Source organism: Dufourea novaeangliae, unplaced genomic scaffold (assembly GCF_001272555.1).
Source record: "Dufourea novaeangliae isolate 0120121106 unplaced genomic scaffold, ASM127255v1 scaffold8, whole genome shotgun sequence".
NCBI classification, from domain to species: Eukaryota; Metazoa; Arthropoda; class Insecta; order Hymenoptera; family Halictidae; genus Dufourea; species Dufourea novaeangliae.
In genome coordinates, this window is record NW_015373923.1 from 4,874,018 (window position 1) to 4,886,472 (window position 12,455).

The 12,455-nt window shown below is 38.7% G+C and overlaps 1 protein-coding gene across 1 annotated transcript; it reads left to right on the forward strand.

Annotated features, from left to right (window-relative positions):
- Positions 1-758: 758 nt before the first annotated feature.
- On the forward strand, positions 759-9,234 carry LOC107194664 (histone-lysine N-methyltransferase, H3 lysine-79 specific). The gene is made up of 11 exons (XM_015584314.1): positions 759-1,255; positions 2,410-2,589; positions 2,687-3,013; positions 3,107-3,374; positions 3,471-4,149; positions 4,620-5,091; positions 5,180-5,791; positions 5,929-6,356; positions 6,445-6,678; positions 7,111-7,361; positions 8,798-9,234. The coding sequence occupies exons 1-11, from the start codon at positions 1,178-1,180 to the stop codon at positions 9,232-9,234; spliced, it is 3,966 nt and encodes a 1,321-aa protein (XP_015439800.1). The 5' UTR covers positions 759-1,177.
- The last annotated feature ends 3,221 nt before the right edge of the window (positions 9,235-12,455 follow it).

A 12,455-nucleotide genomic window follows, 5' to 3' on the forward strand; every position in this document is an offset into this window, starting at 1 on the left:
AAGACCGAGATTCTAATCTTCTTCCGTGTACACAATTTTTGTAATCTTTACCGCGTTATCAAGTGTCCTTAATCAAGCATCATTAGAAGATATTAAATATTATCATTCACAGTGCTCCTATTAATGAACTCAATGCATTCCAATACTTGTAAAAAGAATCGAGTAATCTATTAAGATATCCAACTGATATTGACACGATGTTCATTGTTTTTTACGTGTGCACATAATGTTTAATACATTTCATTACTCTATATCTGTTAATAGCTGCATAACTTGTTTCAATGTAACATAATGTAATTGTACGATTATTACAGTATCCAGTGAATCGTCAATAATTATATCGTACGAAGACTTTCTCATTAGAGGTGTATTGAGCGAAAATATCGGCGATAATACCAACAACGTAAGATTACGGAAACAATAATTCGTCCTGTAATTATCAGTGAATATTTATCACCGATACAGTAATATAAACCGTACAAGGTATCACCGCGTCAAGGTGATGAATCCACCGGTGGCAAGTATATCTAAAGTTGCCCGAACGTAACAAGAAAGTTGTATCCGCCGGTCGAAAGTTCAACGGTTCCCGAGACGCATGCGCGTTGCTCGCAAGTTGGCGCGGAACACCCGGATGTGCTGCCGCACAGGCACGATACGGTAGAAGGAAGAGGCATGACGCCATGTTTTGATGTCGTCATCCCCCCCCAACACCGTTGTTTCACCGTGAGCCAGGCACAATAGTCTCTGTCAGTGTTTTTTCTGTTGTCTGTGCGCCTCGTGTCCCGTGTGTTCCTGGTGGTCCGTTTTCGCGTGCCTCCTCTTCGTCGGGCACACAATCGGTCGTTGCTGGGTTTTATGCTTGGCCTCGCTGTCTGCGAGACGCACTCTCGATCCTCGTGGATTGACGGTCGCTGAAGGTGGCCCCCTTCGTCTCTTTTTCATGTCCGGGGAAGTGACCGCGGAGCGGGGGGGTCCGCGAGCGTCGTCGTCGTCTACGTGGTGGTAGTGTCCTGGTGCGCGGAGAGGAGTGGCGACGACGATTCTCCGGCAAACGGTTCTTCATCGAAACCGCGGTTACGTCACACGACCCTGAGACTGGGCTTGCGGAGGAAAACGGTTTGCTAGAGAAGTGGACAGCGGCGACGACGACGGGGACGAGGACGACGGCCCTGTTAAAATGGAGCTGCGCCTACATTCGCCAGCCGGAGCAGAACCGATTGTCTATCAATGGCCCCTCACCTCCGGATCGGGATCCGTGAGTATATTATTCCCCGTTTATCTATATACGGATACATAACATTGATATTCCGCCACGCGAATGCTCGCCGTCTATGACCCTATCGTTTATTATTCCTCATTCTCACAGCTGATCGTACGTTCATCGCGGGGACGCGATTTCTTCTTGCCGTCACAAGTCCGTCACGTTGTCACGTTTATTTCGATTCGAGATACGGAGATATTTTGGACATTCGTAGTCCCTCCGCTCTCCGTGATCGTAAATGTGTGTTAAAATTAATCGTACATTCTGCGTCTCGGTACACACACGCCTGTGTGTACATACACATACGTGAGAGAGATAGAGCAGCATCGGGTGGAGGGGAGAGGAGAGTATAGAACGTGCTTTTTAATGAGTAAATTATAAGTGGGATATTTTATTTTTAAGTTTAATTTAGTATCATTTGATGGAAATTGTTGTTTTATGCAATTCTCACGTCATATTGCGTCACATGATAGAACAGTTCATTTATACAGGGTGATCTAGTGGAAACAGGTCATAATATTTTTTTTTTTCGAGTCAATGTTATGAAAAAAAGTATGTTAACGGAAAATGGATAGTTGCAAGGGACAGAGATGAAACAATAGAATACTTTTTCTTGTTATGTTTTTTAATACTGTCAATGTGAACAGTATTATTTTTTAATGGAATGATATCCTTTTTTTCAGATGATTGTAAGACTAATACAATGACCGTAGATACATTGATAGTTTTTTTAATTATTCATAGTATACAAAGTGTCCTGGAAAAATCTGTTTGGGAAATTGTTGTACGTGTATTGAACTAGAGAAATGGACAGACTTAAGTAAATTTGTATTGTAGCAATAAATTTGGGTACAGTGATTTATGACAGTAAGAAATGTTAAGAAAGCAGAGGTACATTTTACATCATGTTGTAAATTCTTATTATTATAGCTGCCCTTCATTTAAAGTACCTTTCTATATGGAGAAATTCCTACAGAGTTTTTACTGCTTGTGCTGGAATATTTTGGCCATAAAGCAGCTTATATTAAAGAGACCTTACTTGCACAAAGACATATTTCCTGTATAAATATCATGTTCCATAGAAAAACATTTGCTGGATTCCAGTACATTCAATGTCTAAATAATTATTAATTATTAATTATTTATAGGATCGTCACGATGGTGCACTCGATGTTGTTGAAACAATGAGATGGGTGTGCGAGGATTTACCAGACTTGAAGTTGCCATTGGAGAACAACATTCTGTGCAATTATGACACCAGGGATTACGAGAGTATGAAAAATTTATGTGACAGATTCAATAGAGCAATCGATAGTTTAGTTCAATTGGTGAGTAAAGTGTTTTCAGTAACTAACTCGATAATGATTCCATACATTAACGAGCTGCCTATTCGTGTTAAAAAAACCTGAAACTAATTTAATGCAGGAAAAGGGTACTAGTTTACCATCGCAGAGGCTAAATAAACGACCTAGTCGCGGTTTGTTACGACACATACTTCAGCAAACTTACAATCAGGCTGTAGTAGAACCGGATAAGTTGAATCAGTATGAGCCCTTTTCACCAGAAGTGTACGGAGAAACTAGTTACGAACTTGTCTGTCAAATGATCGATCAGATCGAAATAACTGAGGACGATGTGTTTGTCGATTTGGGATCTGGCGTTGGACAAGTAGTTTTGCAAATGGCCGCAGCGACGTTATGTAAAATCTGTATCGGCGTGGAAAGAGCTGACGTACCATCGAGATATGCACAAGTATGTCATTCTTCTAATGCATTTCATACGCTGTAGTATTATTTCGTTACAATCATGTATACCCATAAGTCTCTTGTTTCTGTCAAACATTAGAGTATGGAAGTAAACTTTCGTAAATGGTTGAATTGGTACGGGAAAAGATGCGGCGAGTATCGTTTGGTAAAAGGCGATTTTTTAGCTGACGAACATCGTGAAAGCATCACCGGAGCAACAATAGTGTTTGTTAATAATTTTGCGTTCGGTCCGACGGTGGATCACCAACTGAAAGAACGATTCGCTGACTTACGAGATGGCGCACGTATAGTATCATCGAAATCATTTTGTCCCCTCAACTTTCGCATAACGGATCGAAATCTTAGTGGTAATATATACCTTTGTGTTTCCAAACGTAATAATGCTAACGAAATATTTAAGAAAATGCGCACGAATTGTAATTTGAGTGTTTGTCCCCCTGTAGATATTGGTACGATAATGCACGTCTCAGAAATGTCACCGTTAAAAGGTTCTGTCTCGTGGACTGGTAAACCAGTGTCTTACTATTTACACGTAATCGACCGTACCAAGTTAGAACGTTATTTCCACCGTTTGAAGAATAACAAACAAGGTGGCGATGAAAACTCTGATTCTGTGATAAACAACACTGCCAGCAGTAGTAATAAGGTTACAAGTAGAGGCGAGAGGGGCGACAGAGCTAAGCGAGACCTCTCGCGGCAGTTAGACAGCCCGAATCATTCGGAACAACAAGGGACAAATAGCGATTCAGACGTAGACGAGAGTAACATTAAGAGTCGTCGGCAACCGAATAAAATTCGTAGGAAATTGAATAGAAAAACGAATGGTATTACAAGACCGCCTGCTAGAGGCAGACAGAGGGGTAGAGGCGTGAAGAAGTCCAAGCCGAAGAAAGCGATTAATATTTCTGGCCTGGACTTGCTGCACAGCCAAACGTTACTTAGCACATCACCGCAGGCTCTCGGAAAAAAGCCACCGCCCGCGCCTGGTTGCGTGGATCAGCAGCTGTCTTCGTTGTCGCTCTCTTTGCAGTCACATTCCACCTCTGTGCACGAAGAACTCAGTATACCACCTGCTCCGTCCGCCACTCCTTATGCTTTACAAATACTTCTGGACTTGTTCAGGTACGTCTGTTCTTTTTAATGATGTATATACAGTGGCTCGCATGGAAAATCTCTCCTTATTCGCCATTCTGAAAGATGTTTATAATCAATATAGAAATATTCTTTACTTATTGTTATAAAATATGACTAGGAAATAAAAGGATTTATGGAATAAGAACGAAGGAACGATATTATAATGGTAGTATATACAGTAAAGATGGTCACACTAGAAGTCGTCCACCTGTTTTTATATGTAAATCTAATATTTTGTCGGGTGGCTTCTACTATTTTCTACAGCTTTTAATCTATATAGACATCGATGTTTATATATTACATTCTGTAAAGAAAATTAAAGAAAGAAAGGTCGTGGACGATTTTCAATGTTAGCCACGGTACTACCACCGCGTTTCATAATACGATATACAGTGTCGGAAATAATAAAACAGTATCGGTGCAGAGAGAACATTCATTAATGACCGTGTCGTTTACAGGGACCAATTTATGCTCATGTTAGAATCAATGAGAACACCTCAGTACAGAGTGTCGGTGAATACAGACATAGCAAAAGAGAGGGAGAGAAACTCGAAACTGCAATCGAGAGCCGCGCAGCTAGAGAAACAAATAAAAGTATTAATCGATGATAGTGTGGCTCTGTTGAAAGCTAGAATGACTGAGTTAGGTATAAATGCTACGTCGCCCGGCGACTTACTCGCTAAAGCCAAGGAGATAGTTCTTAGACATAAACAGTTGCAAGCCAAGGCGAGCAAATTACAGGCTCAGGTTGCATCCATGGAAACCGAACAATCGAGACTGACCGCGCTTAGACATCAGGAATTACAAGATAAATACAGCAGCTTGACAACTGCTAATGGTATGTCAAATCCACCGCAACCGCTCACGCAAGATTATATACTAAAGGAAATTTCGGCGACTTTATCTCAGCGTAAAAGATTACATTGTCAGGTAAGTATGATTCGCACTGACGAAATCGGATGACTAAAGCCACCGCAGTGTTTTAGATGTAAAATTGAGAAATTTCATAAATGTACAGGTATCCAAATTAGAGCACGAACTGAACGTGTTGGAAAGAGCAAGTAATGAAAAGCAAGCTGCCGCGATGGCCCAGCAACAGAGGGAAGCAGCGGGCGCGAAACACACGCAAAATCAGCACCATCATCAGCAACAGAACGGGAAAAGCGGATCGACGAGAAAGAGCCGAGAAGGACGGTCCAGATCGCAAGAGTGGCCTAATGTCCCAGACATCGGCAAAATACAAGAGAACAATCCGGAAATATTGGCCCAGAAAATTTTGGAAACGGGCAGACAAATAGAAGCTGGTCGAATGTTGAATCGACAGAACGCCAATGCAGGCAGCAATTCTAGAACCAGACTGCCACAAGCATCTCTTAGCTTTTCTACCACGTCGTCGTCAATTTCATCCTCGCAGCCGCAGGCAAGCAATAAAGAAACATCAAATAGGAATCAGGAGCCTCCCAGGGTTGCGAACTTCGAGGACAGGCTAAAGAGTATAATCACAAGTGTCTTGAACGAAGATCAACAAAATAGAAATAAGCAACAGCAAATGCAATTACAAAGTCAAACGGAGCCAGATAGAAAACGTATCGCTTTACCGCAGAATGTTTCTACGCCGGACTATACACAGGTAATTAAACCGGTGACAAGTTTTACTCGGCCGGTTCTTTTTCTGTGATCATTGTTTTTCTATCGTCATCAGAGAATCCCACGTCCTCGACGATTACGTTACGAATAAAAACATCGTTTATATTAATTGCATTGTAGGTTTCACCTGCAAAGTTAGCACTTCGCCGTCATCTCTCCCAAGAACGTCTTTCATCTCACTTAACACCATCCGATAGGCCAACTATTGACTCCAGGCAATCGAGTCATGACAATCGTATTGTAGCAGGGGGAAATGGATTGCTCGGGACCAGAACAATCGGCGATTTGGTCAGCGGGGAAATAGAGAGGACACTAGAGATATCCAATCAATCGATAATAAACGCAGCCGTTGATATGAGCGCGATAATAAGACCGGAAACAGTGTATTCCCCAATCAGCAGACCGGCAAGCGCAGAGGGCGATGCTGGTTTATCGACTCTCGCGCATGTAGCGAGTTACGCTCCGACATCTACCGCGGTTTCAACCTGTACGCCTACAGCTACGTCAAGATCGTCCGTATTGTTCACTCCAGTAACACAGGCGCAAAGGTACGAATCGTAGAGTTATGTATTATTCGAGTGTTAAACTAGGATTATTATTAAAAAGTTAAATTACAACTTCTTTTGTTTTCTGCAGATATACACCAGTTCAATTACCTCGGGCAGACATCAAACCATACCATGAATCATACTTCGCTGATAATCCTTCGCAGTCACTTCCACAAACCCATCCTCCGACATCTTTGCACTCGTCTCAGGCTGGCTCGAACGGTGAAGTTTTGCCGGTAGAAGGACTGGCGGCGTCATTACACGCTCGTATATTGAACAATCACACCGCCAAAACCGAATCGATGCTTTCTACAAGTCGAAGGTATTATAATTTCATTGATATCTTTTTTCCTTCATTGCGTCACCCCGTAATACTTGAACCAGTTTTTAACACGTAGAAAAGACTAGAGGGTTAAAATATAAAAGACCCTGGAGAATGTATAAGGATAGTTATACAGCAGAGTTGGGCAGAATTTTATTCGAATAATACACAGTGTACAGCAGCAGTATCTAAGGGTGTTCTGAGCTTTAAACAGTTAATGAGATTAAATAACTGGGCGATAAGTGTCGATAAAGAAATATTATTGTATTATAAAATTGGAAATTTCCACGTTTACACAATTAAAAATGGCGAAATACCTTTTTTTATCTTTTATTTGTTATTCGAAACTTTTTATCTACATAATGATTTAAATTATCTAAGTGACCCTAATACTTTAAAAACGGTATGTAACATGTGTTTCTTCTGTGATAGATTTCAACCGTACCCCAGATACGCAACCAGTAGTAACAGTAATGGCAGTACGACTACAAATGGCATTGTAACGGCCATTTGTCAATCACAGCCTTCGATGCCAGTGAAAACAGAGGCGGTCGTGTCGTCGATAAGCACAAGTGGGGCACCGTTAAGTCCTCTGGTAGAACCGCACTCGAACACATCCACGCCGCTAGTCGATGAACCTCAAATGACCACGCAAAGACAACGGAACGGTATTGGCGACGATGGTAAGCAGAAGTCCACGCTTCTCACTGTACACCTCCCTATATATATATACGCGTTCTATCGGAATATCGGATCAGAAAATGTTTCGGAATGTAACACACTCCAAGTTTTGAGATATGCTTTTTGTTCTGGCTGACAGAAGAGACGTTAAAGTATTTTGAAGTATTTTTAGAGGCACAGAAAATAGAATATTTGTATTCTTGATATTATGTTTACAAGTAAAAAATAAACTAGTTTGGCTAGTATCCAACGTAAGAGAGTGTAAATTATCAAGCTGGTAATAGACTTGGAAAGTTCTTGGAATTTATAAGTTCAACTATGTACTACTGTATATTTCACTTCTATTCTATTAGCAGTAGTTTTATCCTTACTATTACACCAAAAGTATGATTTATTTATTCTGCTGATAAATACTCTTGTTTTGATATACCTTTGCTGTACAAACTTTTTACTAAACACTCTGCTTTATCTCTTTTTTTTTTCAAACACTGTTGAATTAGTTTCTGCTATGCATCTCCTATTATTATTATTATTTTTTTGTTTTACGCACTAAGGGTTTAAGATTGTTGTCTATGGTTTACCGTATCTTATGGAGCTGGTACAAGATCTTTATTTATATTTATTTTTGTTGTTGTTTGCTGTATTTGTTAGATGCACTGTAGCTGTTTGTTGGTTAGCTCTGTCTGTCACATACTCGATCTCACTCACAGCCCTTGAAGCTTGTTTTATTAGAGATTGAGACACAAATCAGAGGGAGAAATGAAAATGTACGGCTGCCTGTGGGTTGGTTCGTGGTCGCTGGTGAGTTGTCCCACAGGGGTTGTTGAAAATTTTTTTTCCATTTTTTTTTTTTAAATTATTATTACAGCCATTACAAGCCAAAGATTTAGCCAGAAACATCTTATCTAAAAAAAAAAACGAGACACAAAATGGTGGTAGATGATATTTCCATGAAAATAAGCCAAACTCAAAAATGGTTCCTTTGAAAACAGTTGTTTAACATCTACAGCATACTCGTGATATTCTAAGAAACTTAGAAATAAATGAAGCATGTCAGATTTCCTATAAGTACATTATACCTTATGTTGATGGGTTTGTGTAACCGTTAGTGCATGCTTTTTGCATGAACACATTTTTTCCTTGTACATACATATATATATATATATATATATACCATTTATCAGCTGATATGTAATAATAATTTCTACCTTGAATAGTTACAATGTCACCTTTCTCCACCAGTGCACACAATACAAAAAACATACATGCACGAATATACTTCAACGCACACGTATATATAGAACTGATATCATAAAAATTTGTATGGATAATAGGTATATTGTGATTATAAACGGTTATTGGCTTATTTTTATGAAAATCCGTTACAAAACTTTCAATGTTTCAGCGACAAAATGGTTAAGCAAATCTTCCGTTGCAGATGGCGAAGCAGATTGGCAAGACCGAATCAGTTCTGGATTCGATCGATTGGTAGCGTTCGCCTCCACCGAGTTAGACAAGCGAAGAAGATCTACCGAGGGAGTGAACACGAGTCCTGACAGCGGTCTCGGGTCAGACAGCACTGTCACAGGACCACCGCCGGTGATCCCCTCGCCCGACGAAGCCCTGGGACCTCCACGTACACCTTCGCCGACCAGCCCCCGGCCACCGAATCCCTCTAACAATAACACGAACAGCACATCTTCGGTGCCTCTGAAGTATCAACGGCAAACGGACCCCGAGCGGCATCATTTTAAGAAAAAGTTTTTTCATAGGGACTGGAATAACTCTGGAGGCACCAGTAAGTTTCGTCCGAAAGGCAAGGATTGGGATTGGAATCATTCGGGACAGTGGCCTTCGAATGACGAACAATCTTAATCTAATGTTTTTTATATACACTGTAATAATCAAATTTGACTATTGAAGCTTTTAACTAAAGGATTTCTCTTACGGTTGTTAGGTTTGCAGAATTGAGAGAATTGCCGTCTGCGTTTCTTGGTTGCGGATGATGTATCATTTCTTTTGATGATAGGAATGTTATTACTCTCCTCTGCTCCCTGTAGTATGGGTTAAAGTAATTTTTTTATTATTATTATTATCATTATATCGATTATTATTATTGTCATTATTATTATTAAACAACTCGTACAATGTTGCAGTACATTGGGGATACACTTGACTCGAGCACGAAACGCGGTTTTTCTTCCGCATCCGAGTTTAATATTTTTTTATTTTATGCCGAACTCGAGGGCATAATGTTTAGAGCTTGGCAAGGGGAAGCTCGATAATTTGTTTTTCTTTTTCTTTATATTTCACGAGAAATATATTTATTTTATGGAGAAATTTACGAGGCTAAATGTACTGCGAAATTGAAGTTCTATTTCAGTGGTAATAAAAAAAGCTATTTAATATTTAGCTGTATACACACGCGTATATTGAAAGCAAAAAAAAAAAAGACGTGAAGGTAAAAAGAACGCAGAGACACACTGTTATATATTACTCACTGATAAGCATTTTAACACTTAATACTGTTAGCCAGTGCAGTTTCGGGGCGAAGAACGGATTCGAACAGAAAAATTTACAGGATAATTGTAATTACACGATTTGATATATGACATACGGTGAGAATGTGTTTGCCTTCATAAATATATGCTATTATACCATAGAGATTATATTCCCGGAAGGAAAATCGATCGGTTTGTAATGCGCGTCTGTAATTATGGTACATGACTGTTACATGTGTGTAGTGCTGTAGGAAAAATGAAGCAAAGTGCTGTGTAAAGAATGTGCCATGTATTATGGATGTTGCAGCTGACGATAGCTGGTAAACAAACAAAAAAAAAAAAAAAAAAAGAAATGTGGACAGAAGCTACCAAAACCTAATGTGTGTTCGTAGCAAAATATTCACTGTAAGTTTTATACACGCGGCTCTCATGGGAGGCCTGTCTCGGACGTACTCTTGGATTTTTATGAAACTTTTTACGCGCATAAGTCTCACTTTATCGATGCAAAATATTTGTACGATCGTAGATATGGTCTGTTTATATGTATATATATATTTTTTTTTGAAAGATATTCAATAACAAAATTTAGATATCACATAATCTTGCTATAAGGGAAAACTTTGAAGGTATTTTAATTGTTTTTCAATAATATTGTGGTTAGGAGATAATATGTAATTAAATATGATAACTAGTAATATAAAAACTTTTTAGGCATATATCATTTTATTTTATATGCAGATATCTAGGAAGAATTTTTAAAATACCTTTGGAATAGTTTTAAACGATTTGTAAATAATTATTGAGGATTTAATTGTTTGTTTAATTGGAAGAACACAGCGAAACGTGTTAAAGTATTTATAAACCGTCTATACCTCTATGCATCGCATCGCTCGAGCGAGTGACTATACATGTACGTTTAAAGTTTCATTAGAATCAGAGTACATTCTAGAACAGTTCCCTTGTCAGTAATCTTCCATCGTTACGGGAAGGTCTATATCGAAGTGTTCACCGTTGCGCATATAACGTTATGGGCGACAAACAGCGAAGAGAATAGTCGTTTCACCGATAGTTAATTCGTTTGTTTGTTTGTTTTTTTTTTTTTCGTTTCTTTTCGGCACAAATTTACCCACTGATTTGTAAGATTGTGCAGAAATACATCCAAAGAATGATCTCTGCGAGGTATCGAGAGTAACAAATATTTCCTAATGGAATTCGATCATTTTTTAAACGATACCCGTTTTGTGAATTAGAGAATGAAATTGTAAATAGAAGTGACGCAACAGCGAATATGCGCGTCTATGTATAAAAGATTTTTTAGTCACTGTGTCGTATATATAGCAGTATCGGAATAATATAAAAGAAAAACACGCGATTCCGAGCAGTCGTCATTGAACGAACATTGTAAAAGAAAAGAAACTTGACCGGCTCGCCGTATATAATTGTAATTAGTTATCAAATTATTTAATAATCCTCCCTATACACTAACGCATACAATTAAATAACGATGTAGGCACCTGCCAAGTTTATAGCGTGTTATATACACTGCCGAATCTTCTATTAATTTTATTATTGATCATGATTATTTATTGTTTTTATTGAAATATTTTAATACTAAGGTTTTTGTAACAAGCAGACACTTATTTCTTTCATTCCTACCTTCCATTTGGTATTTGTCTTGCTACGATCCAGAATCTTGTGAGTCCGTGGTTACCCGACAATGTTCGTTTGTCTTCTTGATTCCTTCGACGCGCGCTGAAAGAATGGAACAAACACAGCATGGAATAGTAGACACATTTTTAAGCGTATATCATTCACGGAAAGAAACTCACTAGAATGTTGCCTCGATATTAAGAATTTTGTTGTAATGGATCCAGTTGCTTTTAGGTATATTCATTCATTTGCTGCGTGAGTGAATGTGGTTAAGAGGTACCAGAGAATGTAAACAGCATCTGTAGTCATACATATATGTATATACACGTATTATATATACATAAACACAGAGTACAAAGTTCTACCTGGAAACAGATTATATTTCATACAGTATCTGTTTTGTACATCGAGCAACCAATGCATTAAAATATATATATATATCATTTTTATCTTAATGTATTACATTCTTAACTGATCCATCACAATAATGTCATTGTATTCTTAAAAATGTTTTCTACGCTATACTGATGTGGCATCATTTCCTGCGTTCACATGGCAGGCATTACTATCCTGTGCATAATATTATTCCTGTAATGGCACACATATACTTTTGGAACCACTAAACAGCATACATGGTGGGATCTTTTATGTCAGATTCATTTTTCTCTCTTTCTTTTTTTTATGTATTTTATAAGAATATTTATAACGATTAATGTACATACTTTCAGGTCTCCTCTACATAATCTTTATATAAGGAAGAAAGCAGAAGCGGAAAAGTTTATACACAAAGAATTGTACTTAATAAACATGTACGAAGATACATGTACGATACAAAGCAGTCGTGTGTGCCATTCTAGGGTGACTATACTTAATTCATTCAGATCTTGGTGCGAATGACCTTTACAATACAGGTGCCAGCATGCGCCTCGTATTGTGCACGGTTTT